The sequence below is a fragment of the Maniola hyperantus genome, chromosome 13, assembly GCF_902806685.2.
Source record: "Maniola hyperantus chromosome 13, iAphHyp1.2, whole genome shotgun sequence".
In the NCBI taxonomy this organism is placed as follows: domain Eukaryota; kingdom Metazoa; phylum Arthropoda; class Insecta; order Lepidoptera; family Nymphalidae; genus Maniola; species Maniola hyperantus.
Genome location: NC_048548.1, coordinates 12,029,137 through 12,054,162, shown reverse-complemented (window position 1 = coordinate 12,054,162; position 25,026 = coordinate 12,029,137). Strand labels below are relative to the sequence as shown.

The 25,026-nt window shown below is 38.2% G+C and overlaps 2 protein-coding genes across 2 annotated transcripts in view; both read right to left on the bottom strand.

The window, feature by feature from the left end:
- Myo10A (Myosin 10A) overlaps positions 1 to 25,026 on the bottom strand; it is a 124,932-nt gene that overhangs the window by 76,318 nt on the left and 23,588 nt on the right. Inside the window, exon 2 of the mRNA XM_034974559.2 lies at positions 10,813 to 10,963. Coding sequence (XP_034830450.1) covers positions 10,813 to 10,962 — 150 coding nt within the window. The 5' untranslated portion in view covers position 10,963. The remainder of the gene's footprint in view (positions 1 to 10,812; positions 10,964 to 25,026) is intronic.
- Positions 12,289 to 14,610, bottom strand: LOC117987542 (uncharacterized). Its single transcript, XM_034974567.2, has 2 exons — positions 14,462 to 14,610; positions 12,289 to 13,250 (listed from the first exon to the last, which is right to left on the bottom strand). The coding sequence occupies exons 1-2, from the start codon at positions 14,573 to 14,575 to the stop codon at positions 12,390 to 12,392; spliced, it is 975 nt and encodes a 324-aa protein (XP_034830458.1). The 5' UTR covers positions 14,576 to 14,610; the 3' UTR covers positions 12,289 to 12,389.

Sequence of the window (25,026 nt, the reverse complement as noted above, 5' to 3'; positions counted from 1 at the left end):
CATTTATACAGTTTGATTATTTTAATGGTAAAATAATGTTTGTAAGATAATATAGTGCACAAGTGCAAGCCGCAAACACAGGTGCACTCTGAATTCCCTCACTCCATACCCCGATGGGATAGAAACCGGCTCACTACTGAGCACGGGTCTCCTCTCAAAATGATAAAGGTTTGGCTATAGTCCACATAAGCCAAGTGCAGATTGGCAGACTTCACACACCTTTGAGAATAGTATTATAAAGAACTCTCAGGCATGCAGGTTTCCTCACGATGTTTTCCTTCACTGTTAAAGCAAGTGATAAGTATATTAATTGCTTTCGGAATGAGAAGGGCTAAGGCCATTGTCCGCTACGCTGCTCTGCCAAATGCGGATATGCAGACTATACAAACCATTGAAAACATGTTGGAGAACTCTCATCAGGCATGCAGAATTCCTCACGATGTTTTATCGTAATTTTTTTTTTGTTTGTTAGTTAGACGAAGTAGTACAGCGATATCTAGCATCCTGGAGACGAGAACATAGCTTATTTTTCATCCAGGAAAATGAAAGTTTCCACGGGATTTTAAAAAAATCCACGTGAACGAAGTCACGGGCATCATTTAGTCTAATAATAATTAATGTAGGTACACATCTACCAGCGTAGAGTAATTACGTGCTGAAGAGCCAGGCTGATCTATTGTGTAGATGTCGAGCCAGCCCTTCTGTCCCCAGAAGAGGTCAATCGTCTTATAGTTTGTTTAGGATTTTCTGAGCTCAGTATTTGGTATTTCACGATTGATCAATGAATCGCGTGCATATTGGTATGTAAATCATGTCCTCCCGACCGAATTTCGGCCACGGCTGCCAAATTCATAGAGACTAGCCAACTGCGCGGGAGATATTAAACTGCAAACACAGATGCACTCTCTATTCTCTTACTATGGCTATGGGCTATGCGCCCTATGGGACGGAAACCCAACACGACTGGAGAGAGATAAGGTGCAGGACCGATGGCTTTACGTGCTCTCTCTGAAACACCGCTAACTTCCTAACTTTGGTAGGTAGGTAGGTCTTATAGCACAAGTAAAGGAAATAGGAATAAATCCGAAAACCGTGAATTTGTGGTTACATCATTAAAAAAAATTAAAATGTGTTCATGAATTAATAAGTAGTATTTTCAACTTTAAAAGTAAGCTTACTACATATACCAAGTGTGTTATCCTATGAAAGGGCTTTCTTTACCTGTGCATTTTAAAAAGATTTTTCTTTTCGTGCAAAATGTCGAAAAAATACTGCATAGTACGGAACCCTCGGTGGGCGAGTTTGACTCGCAATTGGTCGGTTTTTGGTATGTAGTGTTTTACCTATTGACTGTTCAATACTACATACATAATATAATATTACATAACATAATAGTCCTAAGCGACCGGTACTACCGGCACATTTTGTACATGTTTGACAACTTTCAGCTCTTTATGCTAATGCTACGTAATTTTAGGCCCTTATAATACCAAGATTTATATTTATCACATTTGTATTTTGTAAGTACTTAGTAAAGTATCATACTTAGATGAAACTAGCTTATGCTCGCGACTTCGTCCGCGTGGACTACACAAATTTCAAATCTCTGTTTTACCCCTTTAGGGATTGAATTTTCCTTTCTTAGCGGATGTCTACGTCATAATAGCTATCTGCATGCCAAATAATTGCAGCCCGATCCGTCCAGTAGTTTGAGCTTTGCGTTGATAGATCAGTCAGTCAGTCAGTCAGTCACCTTTTGCTTTTATATATTTAGATTTTCAAAATAGGAAAACATCAGTTTTCCACACTTTCTTACCGAATAGCTATCTTTTTAAAGACTCATTTTTTGCACATCTAGGCTTGGCTCTCCAGCGCGGAAATGCAGCCAGTATTCTTGGCACCATTCCACGCGGGCATGATTTGTAAAGTAATTTGCTAAAGCTAGCTTTAAGTTTTATTGTAACATTTTTCTAGAACTTCATAAAAAAAAAATATGCACGACTCTCTTATTTTATAATATACTAGCGACCCACCCCGGCTTCACACGGGTAACTTATTACAATTTTCGTAAGGATGTCTAATTTTTTCGAAATAAAATATAGTCTTACAGTTGTACTCAGAGTCGCTTAATCGTTACTTAAGTTTAGTTAAAACGAGACATAGCTATATCTCTCACATAAATCTGTCTCGTTTTAACTCAATCTTCAGTAACGATTAGCGACTCTGAGTACGGCTGTATGTCACTCAAGAATAATGTAGCTTTCTCATGGTAAAAGAATTTTCAAAATCGGTTTCAGAGATTACCGCCTACAAACAAACTTACAAACTTTACCTCTTTATAATATTAGTAAGTAAGTAGAGAAATAAATCCTGAAACTCGTAATAATAAATTACAGCAGCGTAACGTAATACCCAGTGACTTAGTTGAGGAATAACGAAACAGCGCGGCGTCTGGCACCGAACTGCAGCCAGATGGAAAATTGTTACGTCCCGCCATACTTGCATATGACATAACCATAATAATATAAATACCACACGACTCAGACTAAAGGAAAAATATTGATAAAGTTCCAGCCATCAAAGTTGAAGTTATTTCCCGGCTGAGTTTGTTGTGGGCTAAGACTCAGACCTGGGCGCGTTTGGAACCCTCGTAGCTTTAGTTTTAAGTTTGCGTAATAATTATCACCACTATATCTTACAAGTCCAACAACTGACAATAAAAAGAGTAATTTATTACCTATTTCGAATAAATCATTTGACTTTGACTTTGAAAGAGTTATACTTGAATATTTTATTTGTCAAAGTTGCATGGAATCACGGGCTTGCTGCTCGTTTGCGGTAAACTGGCATGTCGCATTGCAATAGAAATATCCTTAAGAATCGTGATCGTTACAGTTGATAAAGATCGCACGGACAATTGATGCACTATTATTATTTTTATTATTTTATTATTTTATTTAATAGGAAGCCAACGGTATACAAAGAAAACTAATTATGACGACTTATATAAACTTAGGACTATCAATGTATACTCACTTACAGGCTAACTCAACATGTTTAATCTAGAACTTCTAAATAGTAAAACTTAAACTAAGACATTATTTGCGTAAAATCTATAATAATTAAATTAATTACTCAATAATCCAAAAGTACAATAATTCTTACAACTAACAATAAAAACTACAATTATCGAACACACTAATATAATTAACACTATATCGAAATCGGTCACGATGGCGATCTTGATTGCGGCAGAATGACAGCTACAATGTCACGATCGCAATCACCATTACATTGCACGCATTACAATCTTAATTGTCGTGATTGGCTGAATTTGTGCGATTTTTGTTGCAACAATGCATTGTAGCCAATAGTGAGCAAGCGTCAACCACTCAGAGGTGATTGCGATCGTGACATTATAGCTATCATTCTCCCGCAATCACGCACCTGACTGGTTGATGCTCGCTCACTATTGTCTACAATGCATTGTCGCAACAAAAATCACAGCAACTGCGATTGTAGTAATGATTGATGCAGGTTTTCCGCAATCAACCAGCGGCGGCTTCATTCAGTCCACAACATATATTATAATGTTTTTTTGTTATTGTCCCATACACTCAAAAGAGTAATGCTGAGTATCTTGCCATTGCATGGCATTTAGTGGCAAATATAGTAATACTATTGAAGTGAATTGTAAAACATCTTTGTTAACCTACATTTAAGCAAATAAAAGATTGATGGATTGATTGTCGGATTTTCTCAATTGGATCTGCTCTGCGAACCGGCTGCCGTAGTCTTGAATTGCCATAAGAGCCTACATAAGTTAGCCTCCATGAAATAAATCGATGTTGATTTTGGTGTAGCCTGCAAGAGGTCAGGCCGGCTGGGTCTTCTGCACCTAGTAACTGCACACTTTTTTGCGAGGTTTACGGAGTGTCAGATTTGGAAAAGTTTTTGTAATCGATAACTTACTTGCAACTATCAAATACACTTTGCACACGATTGTTAACAAGGGCTCCATCTGTGTTTTTCTTTAGTCTGTGCCAAACAATTGTATCAGTCCATCAAGCTCACCACTAAAAGGATTTCGCTGTCAGAGTCGTTCTGATTCTACATTTTACATTCCAACGCGTGCTGTCTTCCTCAATTATGTTTGTGAATTAATACATAAAAGGTAATGGATTGCACCAGCGCCGATGTTTTCGCTAATGGCTATGAGGTAAGACGTCCTGCAACTTATAATTTGTGGTCGTTGACTACGTAGCAGTGGCCCAGTCGGTCAAGTGAATAGGTACCTACCTACCTAATGCTGAGCAGCTATAATTTTATCTATTGGTACGATAAAATTACCCTCATTTATTAAATTACTAGATGATGCCCGCGACTTCGTCCGTGTGGATATGTTTAAAACATCCCGGGGGAACCATCCATTTACGGAATAAAATGTAGCTTATGTGTTAATCCAAGCTATAATTTATCTACATTCCCAGCCAAATCCACCAAGTAGTTTTTTTTTTAATTTATTTATTTATTGGACACACAAAACCGATTATGACAATAATTGATAAAGTAATACAAGCCATGAATAAAACTAGTCACTCTCCAAAAAAAAAGGGTGTACTAATGCAGTTATTAGTAATGGACGTGTACGTAGTTAGTAACGGACTCACTATTAAACAATACCTATACTAAAATAAAAGAACATAGAACTAAAAATTGAACATAAAACCCACACACAGACACGCACACACACAAACACAGAGAGAGAAAGAGAGAATGATTTCTCTTATATCACATAGAACTTTCATATTTTCTTAGCAAATTACGAGTATTTATTTAGGCATTATACCCACTTGGAACCATCAGTATACCCTTATTTCAGTAGCCGTTATAAATGCGAAAGTGTGTGTGTTGTTGGTTTATTGGTTTGTTGGTTTGTCCTTCAATCACGTCGCAACGGTGCAACGGATTGACGTGATTTTTTGCATGGGTATAGATAAAGGCTTGGAGAGTGACATATGCTACTTTTTATCCCGGAAAATCAAAGTGTTCCCACGGGATTTTTAAAAAATCTAATTCCACGCGGACGAAGTCGCGAGCATCAGCTAGTAAAGGATAAACATACATTACACATCAAAACATCCAAGCACATGTCCTTCAGAAGCGGAATTGATAGTTGGCGACGCTTCCTTCTGCTTCCGTACTTGGAGCGCGTACTTCTCTTCAAAATTGGAGTTACCATTGTATGAGTCTTCCTTTTTTGTCTTCGTATGGCTGATGACGTGACGTATAAGTCTGATGACGGTGATTCGGGGGAGTCTCGTGGTGTGGGAGCGAAGCGTACACGCATCGGTGAAGGAAGCCAACTGCTTTTAATAGGCGTTCTTTTCAATAGTAGGTACCTAATAGTTCAATGCACCTCAGGAAAGGCAAAGGTCGTAGACCATACAGCCTGGTAAGTCGTGCATTATTTTCAATGGGAAAAATTCGGCGTTTAATGCAGAAAATGTGGCAGTTAAAAATAACGGGAAATCCTTTTCTAAAGATTTCCACATCTAATATGTAATCTGCGCTGTATGTTTTTGTACTTGTGCAAGACATATGGCATTTATGCTGAGTAGGGACCTTTTTTTCGGGTTGTGCCACACATGACATGGTTTATTCCGGCGCTTCTTCTACTTGAGGTCTTTTGACTTTACTACTCAAGTATAAGAGGCGCCGGGATAACCTAACCTAACCAGGTCTAGCTGGTAATGTGTGGTACAGCCTTAAAAAATAAACGTTTTTCTTTCTTTCTTTCTTTCTAATCTAATCCAGCCTTTCAGGCATTTGACAGTTAGATTCAGAGTTAGATCAGATTAGAAATTTTGAATTCTCTACGTAAAATGTAGCGGGCGGGGGTTATGTGTGAATGTATAGGCTTTACTTATGACTCAGTTACGTCATGCCAGGAGGCATTTTAATCGCTAAATTGATAATAATATGTAGGTGGGTAGGTACTCATGGAGAAAATCCTTCACGTAAACAATTCCATTATTTTTCAGAATATTTCCATAACATAACAATTTACACTTCGCACATAACTTTCAGTTTCATCGCACAGTAGTTAGGTATTAGGTAGATTGTTCCTAAGTTACCTAAGTTTTGTAGGTACCTACTAAATATTCAGAAAAAGTTGCGAAGTAAGTCTAAGTCAAACTTATTTATAAAACACTTTCAGGTATCATTATACTTCTTCCCAAATAAAGGTTTACACTTTGCACATAACTTTCGTCGCACTGTGTTTCCTTAGGTAACTTATTTATAAGAACACTATCATATTTATATATTTAATCAATAAAAGTTTTGCATTAAAGTTCGATCTTTATTACAGACGTAAATATAATTCAAGTAAAAGCTCATAACCGTAAGCACCGCACCTCGCAACCCGCAAGGTAACTAACTGGTAGCTGGTAGCCACATATAGCTCGTATGAGAGCTCCAACAACGGGCCCAGGTTAACGGCACCCGTCCTGCTCTCCGCCTGGACTTTCTAAGTATTATACTAAGTAGAATTTAATGATTAGTTAGAACTTTGATGCAATTACCTTAGCCTGCAATAACAGCGTACTTATTTCTACCCAAAAAACTTTAAAGAAGAGATCAAACCTAAAATAAAGTGTTTCCGTTCCGTAAAGCTATCACCGTTTTATTATATCATATTTTTATCAAGGAAAATAATTGTTTTATCTAAAAGGCAACAATTGGTTGTTGGAAATAAACTGAAAAATCGCGAACATTCCCTTTTCTTATACGTGACTTTATTTCCTTCGTTTCCTTCGTCGATCCTGCCGTCCCTTTTTCAACCAAATCCTTTAACATTACCAAAGTTTTTTTTTTTTACAGAATATTAGCCATATTAAATGACTAATATTCCCCTTTCCTCTCCAATTAAGCGTCAGGCTTGTGCTAGGAGTAGGTACGACAATAGTGCAACGGGCGGGATTTGAACCGTCGACCTTTCGGTTTTCAGTCCACTCCTATACCGGTTGAGCTATTGAGGCTCAAGAAGAAGAGTTTAAAAAGATTATTTATTTAATTAATTACTAGATTAATTACTAGATGATGCCCGCGACTCCGCGTGAATTTAATTTTTAAAATCCCGTGGGAACTCTTTGAATTTGCGGGGATTAAAAATAGCCTATGCCCTTCCCCGGGATACAAGCTATCTTGTACCAAATTTAATCGAAATCAGTTAAACGGATGGGCAGTGAAAAGCTAGCAGAGAAACAGACGGACAGGCAAACAGACACACACTTTCATATTTATAATATTAGTATGGAATTGGATTCTGATTTGGTACTTGGTAAAACCAATACGGGCTCGTAATACCCATTTAGAGAGCAGTTACCTTTAACTTTACAAATCTCTAAGCTAACCTATCGACATTCCAAAGGCGCGACCTTGCGAAGTTGCGTTACGCACCTAAACGTGTGGTGAGATCGCGTTTACCCACACTAAACGATGCGAATCCTACGAGCAATTAATTGTTTAGTTAAGAAAGCCAACTGTTTACTAATACACATTGGACATTGATGTTGTTATGGCTCTACATAAGGTAGGCTAGCTCTAAGGCTGAGATCTATTATCTATAGAGCGACACTGTGACACTGTTAAAACAAGACAGCCTTATATCGTTGACATAAATCCGTCTCGTTTTAACTGAAAGCAAAGTCAAAGTGCGCTCTATAGAATATCTCAATCTAAGTTTCACTGTATAAGTCCCGCAAATTGCTATTGCGCTGGAACCATGTCTCATTAACGTGTGCGTGGCCGAGATAGAACCTTGAAAGCCCCGAATAGGAGCCTGAAGTCTTAACTGCTGGGCTATTATGTTAACCACTAGGCTATCACCGCTCTTGAGATGCTTATGCATTTTCTCTAAGAAACTATGTACAGTACGCGGCAGAAAGTAATGTACATCGACATTTAGAAGGAGATAGCTAGATTTGTAGACCTTTGTCCCTGTCATTAAGACCGACAAAACGTCATATAGGTATGAGTGACAGAAACAACGCTCTATAAAGCCGAAATGTCATTCATTGCCTTCTAAAGACCAATGTAATGTAGTTCTGCAGCGTAATAGGTATTTTTATGACTATCCATTTCTGTTTCAATAATAATAGTCTCTAATATAATATTACTAGCTGATGCCCGCGACTTCGTACGCGTGGATTTAGGTTTTTAAAAATCCTGTGGGAACTCCTAAATTTTCCGGGATAAAAAGTAGCCTAATATGTCCTTACCCGGGTTGCAAGCTACCTCTGTACCAAATTTCGTCGAAATCGGTTGAACGGTTGAGCCTTGAAAAGCTAGCAGACAGACAGACAGACAGACAGATAGACAGACAGACACACTTTCGCATTTATAATATTAGTATGGATAGCCTATGATCTCTTGTATGTGAATGAATGGTTTTCATAATAAAGATGATTAGGTATAAGAAATCCGAATCCGAACCAGTGGTAAATTAAAACTACCTGACTATTCATAAGCACTTGTAAAAAGTTTACATGAAAAAAAAAACATTCTATTCTATTCTAAATGTGTAGAGACATCAGACAAGTTACCAGGCGCGCAGAAAATGTCGGTAACTCTCTATCAACATTCCTGTGCTACGCTCTTGCGTTACACGCTGAATGCGTATGTTAGGTCGTATTTACACTAACTATTTGTCATTACTTACTTAATAACTGGCCAAGTGCGAGTCAGGCTCGCGCAATAAGGGTTCCGTACTACAGTCGTATTTTTTCGACATTTTGCACGATAATTCAAAAACTATGATGCATAAAAATAAATAAAAATCTGTTTTAGAATGTACAGGTGAAGACCTTTCATATGATACCCCACTTGATATAGTCAGTCACTTCGAAAGTTGAAAATACTAATTATTAGTTCATGACCACAATTTAATTTTTTTTGTGTGATCTAACCCTAAATTTAGCTATAAGATCTACCTACCTGCCAAATTTCATGATTCTAGGTCAACGGGAAGTACCCTGTAGGTTTCTTGACAGACAGACGGACAGACAGACAGACAACAAAGTGATCCTATAAGGGTTCCGTTTTTCCTTTTGAGGTACGGAACCCTAAAAAGCAGTGATAGCCTAGTGGTTAAGACGACGGTCTCCTATTCGGGAAGTCTGGATTCAATCCCGGGCATACACACCTCTTCCAGCTTTTCGAAGTTATCGACTCCAGACGTAGTTCCAGCTTTTTCGCAAAGAAAATTGTAAACTTTTACTTTTTTGACGTACCAAAAAATTAAGATGACGATAAGATTGTATTGGTTATGGTTATGTAAATCAATAGATAGTCAATATGAAATAAGTAAATAGGTAATAACTTTCCCATGATTTTTAGAACCAACATAAATAACCTTTATGATTATGGCGATCGAAATGTTTGATTAATTTACTTTCTTTATTGATTTTAAAAGTCACGTACATTCATTCACTAATGATATTGTTTTATAACGACTAATGTTATCATTTCATAACAGGTACTTATATCTATCTATGTATCTACACATGTGTTTACAAAACGTTAAATTGAGAGAAATACTGTGGTTTAGCTGTAATAGCCTAGTGGTTAGGACGTCCGCCTTCTAATCGGAGGTCGGGGGCTCGATCCCGGGCACGCACCTGTAACTTTTCGGAGCTATGTGCAATGTGCATTTAACTAATTAAATATCACTCGCTTAAACGGTGAAGGAAAACATCGTGAGGAAACCAGCATGCCTGAGAGTTCTCCATAATGTTCTCAAACGTGTGTGAAGTCTACCAATCCGCACATGGCCAGTGTGGTAGACTATGGCCAAAGGCCTTTTCACTCTCACAGAGGAGACCCGTGCTCTGTAGTGAGCCGGTGATGGGTTTATCATGATGTAATAACTGTGGTTTAATTTTGTTGGTCACAATCTCGAAACTAAAACGACAAGATTATTTGGTATCGGTTGTCTGGTGGGAGGCTTCGGCCGTGGCTAGTTACCACCCTACCGGCAAAGCCGTGCCGCCAAGCGATTTAGCATTCCGGTACGATGCCGTGTAGAAAGCAAAGGGGTATGGGTTTGATAAAAACTGCCATAACCCTTCCAGGTTAGCCCGCTATCATCTTAGACTGCATCATCACTTACCACCAGATGAGATTGCAGTCAAGGGCTAACTTGTATCTGAATAAAATAAAAAAAAAGTATCGGGTTTTATACCAAGGAATGACTTATGTAACTTCAAGAGTCAAGACACGTCTTGTGATAATAAATTTTCCTCCTGCTAACAATTTTTCCGTGATTCTGCTAACTACGACAGGGAAAAAATCGAACTGCCCAATAAGTCGTAAAAAACTCGTAAACAAACTCCGTCTAGTGGAAATGTGAAACACTTAGAAGAAACACTGGGCCATCGTGTAGCGTGGAGATTCATTCAGAGAGGAGCCCCATGCTCAGTAGAGAGCCGGCGATGGGTTGATCGTGATAGTGATGATGAGCGTTTCCTATCTGGAGTTTTATAAAACATTTGAAATCAGTACCCTTATTATAAATGCGAAAGTGTGTGTATTTGTTGGTTTGTCTTTCAATCACGTCGCAACGGTGCAACTGATTGACGTGATTTTTTGCATGGGTATAGATAAAGACCTGGAGAGTGACATAGGCATAGACATAGACATTTTATCTCGGAAAATCAAAGAGTTCCTACGGGATTTGAAAAAAACCTAATTTCAAGCGGACGAAGTCACGGGCATCAGCTAGTTTTAAATAAATAAATAAAAATGTACCTGGCCGTTGACGACGGCGCTGACGAGCAGCACCTTGGCGGCGCGGTGCACCTCGATCAGCTCGCCGGGCAGCGGGGCGGGGGCGCCGGCGGGCTGGAACCACACCGCCGCGCCCTCGGACCACTCCGCGAGCCCCGTGCCACCCGCCATGCTGCGGAACACACAAATAACACTTATAAACCTCAGAATCAGGGCATTGCAAGGCATTCAAAGATGGAGGATGATGATGATGTACGAGTATGATGAAAGGTTAAGGAATAACGATAACCTTTCATCATAGGTAGACACACTGCATGCTAATTGTTTAGACTTAAGTATTTATAGTTTTTGTTAACACAACTATTATGTTTGAGACTGAGGAGGAGGAGCGGGGACCCTGAGACACAGGTTTATCAAACTTACTTCAGGGTTCCCGACACTAAACTGTAAACCGACATTGTTGTGATAAATAAATTTTCATTTCATTTTCATTTCAAATTTTCATTTCATTTCATTTCATTTCATAGGTCAAAGTCGTCGTGTCTGAATGACGAACCAATTGCGCGCAAATTTTCTTTGGCGTCCTCACTTGTTATAAATTAAACCACACCACTTATTAAATATTCCTTTAACTTTATTTCTTTACTATACTATACTTAAAATCTGGCCAAAATGTGAAAACGTTACAAATTTACTTTTTTTTTTTATGTCGCAGACAAAATTTTATAGACAGAATTTACAACCACAGATAACAAATAACAATTTAGTTCGTACACAGATATATAACACTCTCCCCCGTCCTAACTAAATTTAACAATAGAACAAAAAGATTTTTATTTTTAAGAATAAAGGTATATTTAAATTATTTTTTGTATTTGATTACCATGCCTCTTCCACTTGTACCCTTCCACGTCTACTTCGTAAGTTGTACCCGAAACAATTTCCCTACTGATTTTACCTCTTGACCATTTTTTTCTTTTCTATAATCCCTAACCATGACCTCGTCCCCCGTATCCAATTCTAAAACTCTACCCCCCTTTGCATGGTTAAGCTATGGCTAATATGAAATATAACATCACTGAAGTAGGTATGTCGCATATTGGCCATAGAGAGTAAGTATAATGCAACAATATGTACAAACCACTTATTCCAATTTGTAAATTCTCAGCTCTATAAATGAAGCTAGCTAAGGGGTGGTAGATTTCTTAAGGGCTAGACAGTTAGACACTGTCGTAAAAAATTGTTTACGTGAAACCAAATTCTGCAGATTTGGGCAAAGAGGGAGGCTCGGATGGAGGCTCGCTTTTATCGAGGCTTTACATTCTCGCCTTTGGAGTCGTCTTTAGTTAAACATTCAATTTTGCGTTATCATCATCATCAATTGTTTCTTATAATAATAATTAATTATTGCATTGCAATTATGTAATCAGTGTATGAGTGTACATGGTGTACTACTGCAGCTTTCCAGGAATTGTTGGTGAAAATAAAAGTACAAAATACAATTAACAAGACACTTTATTTCTGTGTATTCATAACATAACAATTTTATCACATGGTAAGTACTAAGTATACTTATATAAATTAGCTTTTTCGGTGCATTATAAATAAATAGGAGCTACCAGCGCTGTCGGTGGCATGCCGCAGCATCCGCATGGAGGAGCGGCTGGACAAGGAGGTGTGGTGAAGCATATTGGAGGCGGTGGGGGAGGTTGGAGGCAGAAAGGTTCCAGGGGCGGAGGTTGGATACATAGGGGTGGTGGGGGAGGAGGTTGGACACAAAGTGGAGGTAATGGAGGAGGTTGAATAGTCATAGGGGCAGGAGGAGGAGGCTGTACGTAAATAGGTTCAGGACAAGGAGGTTGAATCGTGATCGGGCACGGAGATGGCGGTTGGATGTACATCGGAGGAGGCTGTGGCGGTTGAATCATCATCGGAGCTGGTGCTGGAGGCTGCACAGGTATCGGAGGAAGCGGTGGAGGCTGCACCATCACCGGCGGCAGCGGTGGAGGTTGTATCATGATAGGCGGCAGCTCAATCATAATAGGAGCGGGACACGGGAGTTCTATCAATATAGGAGGTGGAGGTGGAGGATTAATATACATTACTGGTGGAGCTGGAGGTGTGACACACATAGGGGGTAGCGGAGGTGGAGTGACACACATAGGGGGTGACGGCGGCGGAGTTACCGTCAACGGGGGTAAAGCTGGAGGACTGACACATAATGGAGGTAAAGGAGGAGGTGCAAACGTTACTGGCGGGGGTAACGGCACCTCTATTAGTAATGGTGGAAGTGGGGGCGGGGAAACACATATCGGCGGAGGGTTGGGAAGAGATACGTATATAGGGCCCGTAGGTGCTGGCAGGGCTATCGACGGTGGTGCACAGCTGCATGGTGAATATGGTGAAGCGAACAAGGACGTCGGGTATGGTGAAGCATAGTACTGGCCCTGGACTGCCGACTGAAAATAAAAAGTAAAAGATTTAAAAAAAATATGTAATAATGAAAAACGAAAGGAAATTGAATCTTTGAACCATGCAGAGTTATAAAAGGATTAATTGGTTTTACTAATCAATATGTTAAACCAAAACTAGCATGAAAGTAAGAATAATAGTATATTTTAAAACATAGATTTTTCAAATTCTATGGGATACTTAAATATTCGAGGGCCTGTCCGTTTTTTTACAAATCTACTAATCAGTAGTTTAGAACGCTTTTTCTACTAAAGCAAATGTAGAGATTAATTTGATGCTAAAGCAAAAATATAAGGGAAATTCTAATAATATTGACTCATGTTTTATTAAATATCCCGTCAACTCTACATTGACCTAAGTTAGTTAGAAAGTTAGTTGCCAATGTTACTTATTGTACACGTACCTACAACATTCGGCCTTGCATCTAAACATTACGTTTCGTATTATGCAGGATACGGCGGTTAAATAAGTGATTAGCCTTATTTCTAAATGATTATTAATTATCGACAGATTACCAATTTCGGAAGTCTTGCAATATTAGGGAGTCTTATTATTATTTATAGCAACAACAGGCATCGGTTTTTTATTAGTATGATTTTAACCAAATCTTCAACTCTTTATCTTATAAACAACGAGAAATTTTAACAGAATCTTTTAATAAAGTGCATGGTTGGACCCATTACCCAGCTGAGCTCAGTGTAAGATTTCGTATTGCCCGTCACAATATACTAATTGTTTTACTCAACTAACAACTTCAGCTGAGTAATTTTCAATGTTTATACGACTCCAAGTAGATTTTACAGCTTTCTAGTACTAATTAGTCTCTGAGCTAACTCGCGGACGGACAGACAGACGGACATGGCGAAACGATAAGGGTTCCTTGTACTATGGAACCTTACAAAACTGCATGCACTCGCGGGATGAAGCTTATCTAAATATATAAAGGGAAAAGGTAACTGACTGACTGAGTGACTAATCTATCAACGCACAGCTCCAACTACTGGACGGATCGGGCTGATATTTGGCATGCAGATAGCTATTATGACGTAGGCATCCGCTAAGAAAGGATTTTTGAAAATTCAACCTCTAAGGGGGTGAAATAGGGGTTTGAAATTTGTGTAGTCCACGCGGATGAAGTCGCGAGCATAGACTAGTCATTAAATAAAATAATAGTGAATTTAATAAAATTGATACTTACATAAAGTAAGCCCGTTAAAAACACCAACTTGGCAGTCACCGCCATGTGTGACCGATCTGACATGCCCCTCGTATCTCCATACTCTATATACCGACACGTTGCCCCAGCGGTCATACGAAACCAAACAATGATTTACAAACACATTGCAGGAATTCGACATCGATGGCTTGCAGTTGCATTTATCGAAAATGCAACTAAACAAAAGTTAAAGATAAACCACGTATGCGATAACGGAAACCTTAGCTATGTGTAACTGTTATTTCCATATCAAATATTATTGTGATAACATGATATTTTGTAAAGAAATATGTACTTACTGGTTTGCAATATGTAGATATGTCTTTACCTAAAAATATGTAACAATACTAAAATTATAGTTTTTAAGAACAGAACTCTATGACTATAACTTGTAGAAAAAAAATATTTCATTACGAAAACTACATCATAATCTTTTTATTTAATGTCATGCGATGGCTACTTATTTTTAGATCACCGTTTTCCACGATTGAATATAAACGCGTCGATATTATGAATTTTTTCTAATCTTGATAATAAGCAAGTAGTTAGAAACTCTTAACTAGAAAACTAGAACATATAATTATAATAAAAGCTATCTTGGCAGTTGTTTTTTTTCCACATGATTTTTTGAATGAGTGCATTCAATGGGTATCTAAAAAATTTCTGTATTCGGAAGCCTGAAATTGCAATGCATTTAAGGTTGAATTTATCTAAATTTTAAAAATTCGTATTTTCCCACAGTTAGAGCCACTTAATAAACAGCAATAAAAAGAGCCAATTTCTAAACATACACCGTATTTCATATTAGCGAGGCTTATATTGACCTTAACATCAATAATATTTAAAAGTAAAATGAGTTCTCTCAACTCTAAAACGGCCTAAAAAAAGGTCATTGAATCCGGTAAACAATCAGACGAGACGCTTCCGTCCGGCAAAAGGGAACTGTGGACGCACTTTTAATGAATACCAATACATAGGTAACAGTGGCGAATAAGAAAGTAACAATGTAGTTCAAGGTTTGGTAGAATAGTGGCGTCTTTTTGTTGAGACGGGTTATAATTGCATTCGTATGCGGCATACGTGCTTCGAAAGGCTTTCTAAACGCATGCAGCATTCTGAATACCGTATTGTACGAGCATTTGGTCGTCCGGCACCTTAGAGAAGACTTACGCGCTAGGAACTCACAGAGCGCTTTTTACAGGCGCCCGCCGCGGTTGCGGGACCACAGCACTCGCACGAGCAATTTTCACGACGCGATTTATTCAAAATAAAAGAGAGAATGTGCCTAAGAACTTTTCGACCGGGTTCCTCCTTCACCTTTCTACTATCGTACCGCACGCGTAAGCCATCGCCAATTGCACGAATACGTAAGAAGCGATTTGCCTCCTCATTTCTAACTCGAACCCTGAAGATTTGGAATACCCTTCCAGCATCAGTTTTCCCCTCCAATTATGATATGGGTACCTTCAAGTCAAGAGTGAATAGGCATCTTCTAGGCAAGCGCGCTCCATCTTAGGCTGCATCATCACTTCCACCAGGTCTGATTGCAGCTAAGCGCTGGTCTATAATATTTAAAAAAAAAAACAGCTCACCCGCATCCGCGGCGGGCACGGGTGAAAACCGCTCCGTAAGTTTTCACTCTTAGTAGCATATTATTAATATTTAATATCATTCCAGAAACAGTAGGTACCATTTAAATTCAATTTAATTAAAAAAAAAAATAATGTTAAAATATTACAATAAAACTTAAAGCTAGCCTTATCTAATTACCTACTATAGGTACATTTACAATCAAAATACATTTGATTAGAAAGCGATGCTATCACAAACTCATTGCGATCTAAACACTGAAAGAGACGAAAGTATTTAAAAATCGTTAAAATATTCTAAGTGACGCGGCGATCCCGTCAATTCCTGCCACCAAATACCATTATTATTATTTTAACAAGAATATGACATGATGAAGGTGTAGTGATTTTTGAATGAAACTTTCGTTTGTAAGTCCCATTAGAAAACTAAAAGTATATCTAGTAAGATGAAGATCGCGTAGATTTGGGTTTTCTAAATGCCCGGGAGAAGTCTATGATTTTTCACGATAAAAGCAGCCTATGGCAATAAAATTTGTGTCCTTTGCTATGGCCTATGGCCATTGGCCGTGTCCGGGATGCAAGTAATCTCTACACCTTTCGTGAAAAGGTAACAGACAGACAATTTCCCATTTATAATGTTTATAACGAATTTAGTTCTCCCATTCTAATAACGGTTTATTGAACTCTCTGACATCATAATCCGCAGTCAAAAAAGCTCGTGACATGAGACATATCTTATCGGTATTTCAATAATGCGTAGCGATTCGTATCGTTCCTACTTACTTTCGACTGACTGACTTTGGTTCGGCTAACAAGCTAGGTGAGGCTAATCTAACAGATCTGGTCCACTAAATATTCACTAGGCTCTCCTTTTTATCATAATACGACTGTAGAATTAAACATCCAAACTATCTATCTTTGCCCGCGACTTCAACGACTGGATCGACGTGGGTGTGAATCTAGATTTATGAAAATCCCGTGGGTGCTCTTTGATTTTCTGGGATTAAAATAGCCTGTCTGTGTCCAGGATTTCATCAAAATTTCATCAAAACCAGTTAAACGGATGGGCCGTAAAAAGGAAACAGATAGACAGACACACTTTCGCATTTGTAATATCCAATGGATTATTTTCTATTTGTTCTTCTTTTACGGTTTTTAATGCTTAGATATAGATAGATAGCCCTGAGTGCGATTGCGCCTTGTGGTAAGTGATACCTGATGATGCAGTCTAAGATGGTAGTGAGCTAACCTAATAGGGGTGTGACAGTTATAGCGATTACGCACTGCATCCGATCCGAATCCGTGAAAATACGTTCCGAAGTAGTCATAGAAGTATTTGTATGGTAGCTTTACGCACTTGCTCTGACTTCCGTCATCCGAGTTCTCTACGTCATTCATCCGTGAGAACACCTTGGATGTGTCTCGGATTTAAATCGGACATAATATGACGTAGGTATGTCAAAGAGGTCTACTGAATTAGGTTGGATTTAGATCCGAGATCGGATTAGTGCGTAAGCAATATCAGAGTTCGGTCAGAATTTTTTTACATACGTATTTTCACGGACTCGGATCGAAACGGAGTGACCGCTCTTATAATTAACCCATACCCATAAATGGCTTTTACACGGAATCGTATCGGAACGTTACGGTTCCTGCATTTTCCTGTAGCGGTGCGTATATGATAAAAACAAAATAGGATCTGAATTCTGAGCCCCTGCTGTGATTGTTGACTAATTCATTCATTCGTTTTCATGGATGAGTGCCTTCCAAAACTACATAATTACAGCCACAAAACATTCTACCAACTTTTGATATAGTTTTCCCGTTATCGATGTTTATATTTTATCGATTCACAAGAAAATGTTATGAGCTTTATATTTTTTTAAGTTTGTTATTTCAAACTAAATATAAAATTAAAAAAATACGGTTTTTAATAAGATTTTGAGGAAAGATCAGTGAAACGAAAAAGAAACAAAGATACAAAGTACAGATTGCAATTCATTTTCCGTGAAAAATCGTATAACACGGATCAGTTTTTTTTGTGATTCGCGTTTCAACGATCTTGGCAAATTCATTCATCTTTTTCTTGTTAGCAAATTATTTTAATCCAGCGGCAGTTTTCTTATAAAATTTATGTATAGATAGAAAATAAAAAATCAAAGAACATCTTTTAAAAATTATGGCATATAGGTTAGATATCCACCCTATGCTGGTCTTGCGACTGTGTGCTTATGGGTAGGTATATTAGATGTTGGAATTTACGTATATCTTCTTATAAAAATTAATGTTTATCTGTCTATTCGTCTGTCCGTTACCTATCTTAGCATTTACGTATCGTTCATCCAATTGAGTTGAATTTTTGTATAGTAGTTGGGAGTTGGAACTAATCACTAGCGGCCAGGAGGAAGGTTTCTGACGTTATAGGTATACCATCAACCTTATCATCTGAGACCATCAACGTATAAACGCTACTTATGAGAATTATATTTGTCTACAAAAATAATATTATAAACAGGTGAAGCTTGTAAGTTTGGATATAGGAGGTAATCTCCGAAACTACTCATCCGATTTTAAAAATTGTTTCACTGATAGATAGGCTACGAACTTCATCCCCTAAGGGCGCTAAATAAAGGATAGAAGTTTGTATGAAAGGCAGACATTTTTATGTTTCATCGATGGAAATTGGTAATTAGACTTTTGGTTAAAATTTAAAATACTTATTTCACGATTTTTGAAAATTCTACCCCCAAAGGAGGTAAAGAGAGGATGAAAGTTTGTATGAAAGTCCGTCATAATATTTCAAGTCATTTCCATGAAAATTGGTAAATGGATTTTCGGTTACAAATGAAGAAATACGTATTTCAGGTATTTTGACAATTTTACCCCCACGCCGATTTTTTACATTCCACCCAAGCGAAGTCGGAGCGGGTCAGCTAGTGGTGAATAAAATTAGCTGTGTTTAGAGGCCAATTTTGGAACAAATAGGTCGATACTCTTACAAAAACCATGCGAACCAAGTACTAATAAAATTACCTAGTACGAGTTGATTACGAGTTACGACTAGCTACTATAATATGATGCATAGGCATAACTACGAGTATTAAAATATTAAGCAACGAGCAACGATTACAAGCAAGCAATAACCGTTAAATTTGCCTAAACCGATTATACCTGCGAAGTTTTTATTGAGAAAAAATAAAAGTGAAAACAGTCATTAATTAGCGTTGAGGCTCAAAAATGATTCACTGCTTTAACTTAATTGTTATCTACTCGTCAGTTACTCTCATCATTTTACTAAATTCAGATTCTAAAATATTTTTTAAAAGTCAAATAGTTGAATTAATAAAGACTAGCTAGCTTATGCCCGCGACTTCGTCCACGTGGACTACACGTTTCACGAACACACGTACAAATTTCAAACCCCTATTTTACCTCCTTAGGGATTAAATTTTCAAAAAGGGTTTCTTAGCGGATGTCTACGTCATAATGGCTGTCTATCTGCATGCCAAATTTCAGCCCGATCCGCCCATAATAGTTTGAACTGTGCGTTGATAAATCAGTCAGTCAGCCAGTGTTTCCTTTTCTATACCTATCTATACATATAGATACTACTTGCTCATAGTTCGAAAAACCGATAGACTTTGGGGGACTCGCTAGGTGCTGGAACGGTGGCTTCATACCGAAACTCGGAAGGACAGTGGCGGCAGACGCCACACTACATCACGTCAAACGATTCTCAGGGAGTCATTGGATTCAGACATAAGATAGCGCAAGACTGCGGCGTGTGGAAATTTCGATACCTATTTTCTTGAACTTCTCTCGAAGAGAATCATGTGGTTTTAAATTATAAATTGCGCGTAGTGCCCTTTTTTGTAATACGAAAATTCTCCCAATTATCTGTCGCTTTGTCTTATATAAGACATAATACTATGAAAATAAGCAAATTATACTATCTATCTTTGGGGTTTTCACGTCAGTTAACTACCGAATCTTCCTAATAGCGTAAGCAGCGGAGCTCAGTTTGCCAGCAAGAGTTGATATATGCCCCATGATTGCTGTGAGTCGGATACTAAGCAGCTTCCTTGTGCTATTTGGGCAGTTATGTTAAAAATACTTTATCCATATAAGCGTGAAATAAATCTGTAAAGTAGCCCACAACATTGATTCATGAACAACAATTTGAGAAGACAAAGCGCTCGATCTGTTATAATTACGGGTGCAATTAAAAAATCAACAATATGTGGTAGGTGAGAATAATATCGTTGCATAAGAGAGTCTTCAGTGTGGGATCGGGGCCAGAGAACTTGGATCCGTGTCAGCGGAACAATGAAGATGTACGATAGATAGACAACATTATAAAATACCCAATAATTTCTGCACTATTTTGAACTATATGCGTAACGGAATAAAGACTTACTTATCTGTATTACTCCCCTATAGACCTATTACTTGACCTTTGACTTGCCTGAAAGGTATGAAATGTGTGTCGCATATTATCGTAGTTTTGCATGTAACCGCCGTTTGATGTCGCAGACGTATTTTTGCTTTTCTGCTTAGTCACTTTACAAAATAGAGCGCTTGAAAATTTTAAAATGCTCAGACGTTGCAGTTTTGTTAATTCTCTTTGCATGATCATCGTGACAAGTCGTTTAACTAGATTTTTGTTTACAAAGATACAGAACAAAGTTTAATGTACGAGACCTAGTTTTTTTAACAAGCTTTTATTTAACCTTCCGTGTTAGAATGTGGTTAAATCTTACAATCGCCTTTAGTACAAGGCTTCAACAAAAGCTTGTTTCTATAAAGGTTTTTAACTTATTTTATTAAATGGTTAAATTAGGCTTTAAAAGAAGATTTTCCATGTCTAAATCTTTCGGAAGATTCCTTATATTATTCAATATCTGGTCCCATCCCGAAAAAGTTGCTGTCTATCTATGACGTTTATCTCAACCTATCGCCAGCCCACTAAAATAATGAGTACGGGTCTCTTCTCAGAATGAGAAGGCACAGTTCACCAACAAGCAAGCTATAAGTGCAGATTGGCAGACTTCAACATCTTTAACAAGAGCATTATGGAAAACTTTTAGGCATGCAGGTTTCCTCACGATGTTTTCCTTCACCGTTAAAGCAAGTGATATTTACTTATTGCTTAAAACGCAGAATATACCAACTTTAATTTCCCTCCTTTGGGCTTCGCCGCAGTCGGGTAAAAATTAGGTGCGTGACCGTCGAATAGGAAGCAGGCAGAAGCCATCGCCAGATGATAGCCGCTTATCTATAAGCTATCATGAGGTAACTATAAGATGATAATGAAATGATGATAGAAGAAAATATAATTGGCGAAAAATTGTAGGGACACTTTCGTAATTGTGTAATGTCTAAATTCAACACAATTTCACGAAAATTGGTCAAGGAAGAGCAATTTAAAAAGCATATTTTAGCTACGCAACTCTAAGGTCAATAAGGTGGATCTTTGGGACCAATTTCTGTTAAATAATAATGTGCCGAGCTCTTAGCTTGTTATGTAAGACAAGTTTTTGCACAATCGGCACAAAAAACTTGAACCTTGATTTTTAAAATTAAAATAATATTGTTATTTAATAATATTTCATCGCATCATCCACATAATTTATTATTATGTGCTTGCTGCATACATCTAATTTGCATCATATTATAATTTTCGATGATTTTAATGCAAATATTTTGCAAAAATAAAATCCAGTTGAGCGCAAGTCGAACTCGGTTTTCGAATTTTCCCTTTACTCGTGCTGTAAGCTTATGGCTGTAAGTCATTGCTATTTGCTACCTGCATTTTATGATTCTAGGTCAACGGGAAGTACTTAACCTATAGGTTTTGATTCTACAGGTTTTGTCTTGACAGAAACGACAGACAGACAGACAACGGTTCCTTTTTCTCTGGTGATACGGAACCCTAAAAAAATTGTTTACACGTTTAGTTAGGCTCCACGTCCTACTATTGTTGGATGACGATTGTCTTATTCGGGAAGGTTTTAAATTAGCCTTAAAAGTGTGTGAACGTTTAGTTTCCACGTGAATCGAATTAATAAAGTAATTTATTACAATCGCCGGGTTAATATGGCTTAATATGGCGTAAAATGGTCGCATGGTGAACAATGGTTTGTCGTGGAGCAGGAAAGTGGTCGATTTCCGACCCACTGCCTCGGCACATAGCCGGTAAATTGTAGTTATCTAGTATGTAAATTATGAGTTTAATTGACTAATATAGTGTAAAATTGTACAACCTTTTATATTAGCGTTTAAACTATTGTGAGTGATTCCCACCTCAGCCATCCTCACAGCAGCGGTCTGTACGGGCCGCAGCGCGTGCGGCGCGCAGTCTCAACCGCGACGCGTTGCGAGCTAAGTTCCTGTGAAAAACGACCCCGGATGGGCTCCAAACTAGTCGGCTTTACGTTGACCAACTACGTGAGTACAGCCGGGAGCATCTATATTTGTAACCTTTTATTTGTTTAATTATAATTAATAATAAATAATTATGAAATCGTTGATCGTTGGTCTAAACTTTACTGAGTTGTTTACGACAATTATTCTATCTGTCTGTATCTTCAGCGTCTTCGGATCCATTGGCACACTTAAAAATAAACAACCTACTCATAGGTTAGGCCATTTGAAAAGCTTTCAAGTCGAAAACGTTTAACAATAATATTTTAAAATAAACCGACAAAAAGTTAATTTACCGTTGTCTAAATTAAATTATTTCCAATTCTTCGGATGACAAAGGTAAGTTTTTGTCGAGTAGATAACATGAATAGTCCGTTATAGCCCGACGCGTGTATCAAAATGATCCGTGAAGCAGACGTGATGTGGTGATAGAGGTTCCAATCAGTCATTCTAGTCTGGACTCGAGTAGGGAGGTAGTTTGGCAAATTAATTTTAAAAATCAAAAACATGAAAGGTTCAAACTCTATAATTATTATTTATCAAGGGAATAACTTAGGTAGGTTTGTATTATTATTCCAGTTTTGTGATTTGTGAGTAGGCAAAACTAGTAGTAGTTCGACGACCTCCAGCTCAGTGGTGAGTGATATCGTCGGGTCCAGATTCGTTTTCGGTACGGACAATTTGAGAATTTATAAAATTTAAAATCTCTGGTCTGTGGCTAGTTACCAGCTTACCGGCAAAGCCGTGCCGCCCAGCGATAAAAGCGTTCCTACACAATACCGTGTAGAACACGATGAGGGGTATGGGTTTAATAAAACTGCCATATCCATTCCGAGTTTAGTCCGCTTCCGCTTTACTGCATCATCACTTACCACTAGTTGATATCGCAGTCATACTACACTACAGACTACTACTAAAGTTTTACGTAGTATCGTAAAACTGTGATAATATGAAGTATCACAACACAAACACTTACACAAAGGCAAGTGACTTGTATCGGAATAAAAATATATTCTTGTCTCTCTGTCTTGCAGTTTGTCTAGTTTGTCGTGAATTCTCGTCGTGTATACACGTTCTAATTATTGTCCTCTGGTTGCGCAACGCCACTCCAGTAATGTCAATGCGACTCGACCAGTTCTAACCACTAACCAGCCATCAGTTGCGGAACGGTTGCGACATTGGCTTGTAAATTATTTTGTCTATGGACTTCGGCTTCTGATCTCATTGCGTGCGAAAATCTGTGTTGTGATTAGAAGGGCCGGTTGCATATTAGTTGCATTAAAGATACTGATACCGTTAAAACTTCTAATCTTCCGGTAGATGAACCGACGATTTCAATCTATAGTCGCAGGGAGCCACAGGATTCAGATGTTGCAAGACCGAGGTGTGTGGAAGTCCCTACAAGAGACCTACTCCTCGGTCTTGCAACATCTGAACTGCGACTACCTGTCGCGGTCGTAGAACTGATGGCCGTTGGAGCCGGAAAGTCCTTGAGTGGAGAGCAAGCGTATTTGGGACGCCCTCCAGCACGATGGACCGACGATATAAAGAGGCTGGCGGGAAGTGGTTGGATGAGGAAGGCTGAGGACCGGGTGTGGTGGCGCTCTTTAGGGAAGGCCAACAGTGAACATCCACAGGCTGATGATGATGATGTTTTAACAGTTTCTATCATTTGAACTGTAGGAACAATCGTAATAAAAATAAAGGCCACACTCCGAAGTCGTAATATTAATACGTGCGATTGTTAATTAATGATTAAATTAACTTACCTGCACGTGAAGTTCAATCATAATTACTCGAAGAGCTTCGTTCGAAGGTATTTTTATACACATGTAGTTTCACGATCAGACTTGCCATCTCGTATAGCACTTGAGTTGGAATGTAGGTAGAAAAAAAACAACCCTCAGGCGTCGCCGTTCACGTCATTAAGTTTGGAGAGTGCTGAGCTGTTTAGAAAAATTATCTCACATATGTTTCACTAGGACCTGGCTAGTCCATTTAAGGGAGGGAGGGTTGCTAATACCTTCGAACGAAGCTCTTCGAGTAAGTTATTATGATTGAACGTCACGTAATGATGATGATGATGATGTTTTAACAGTTTCTATCATTTGAACTGTAGGAACAATCGTAATGAAAATAAAGGCCACACTCCGAAGTCGTAATATTAATACGTGCGATTGTTAATGGCGTATTGTTGCAGCTCCCACGTCCATTGTTCTCGCGCCATCCTACACTACACTACCGACTACACTTCACTGGAATCCCAGTATGTTCTAACTGCTTATTATTTTTATCTTTAGTTTAGTTTAGTTTAATATTCTTTATTGTACACCAAGAAATAAAAATAAAAAGACACAAAAAGAAATATGTAAAAGAAGAACATACAATCAGCGGCCTTATCGCTGTGAAGCGATCTCTACCAGGCAACTAGGTTGAAGAGGATTTAAGGGCTAGTGAAAACTGGGTTTAAGGTGTACGTAAGTTGTAAGATAATAATTATAATATAAGTAATATGTATATTAATAGGCACAGAAA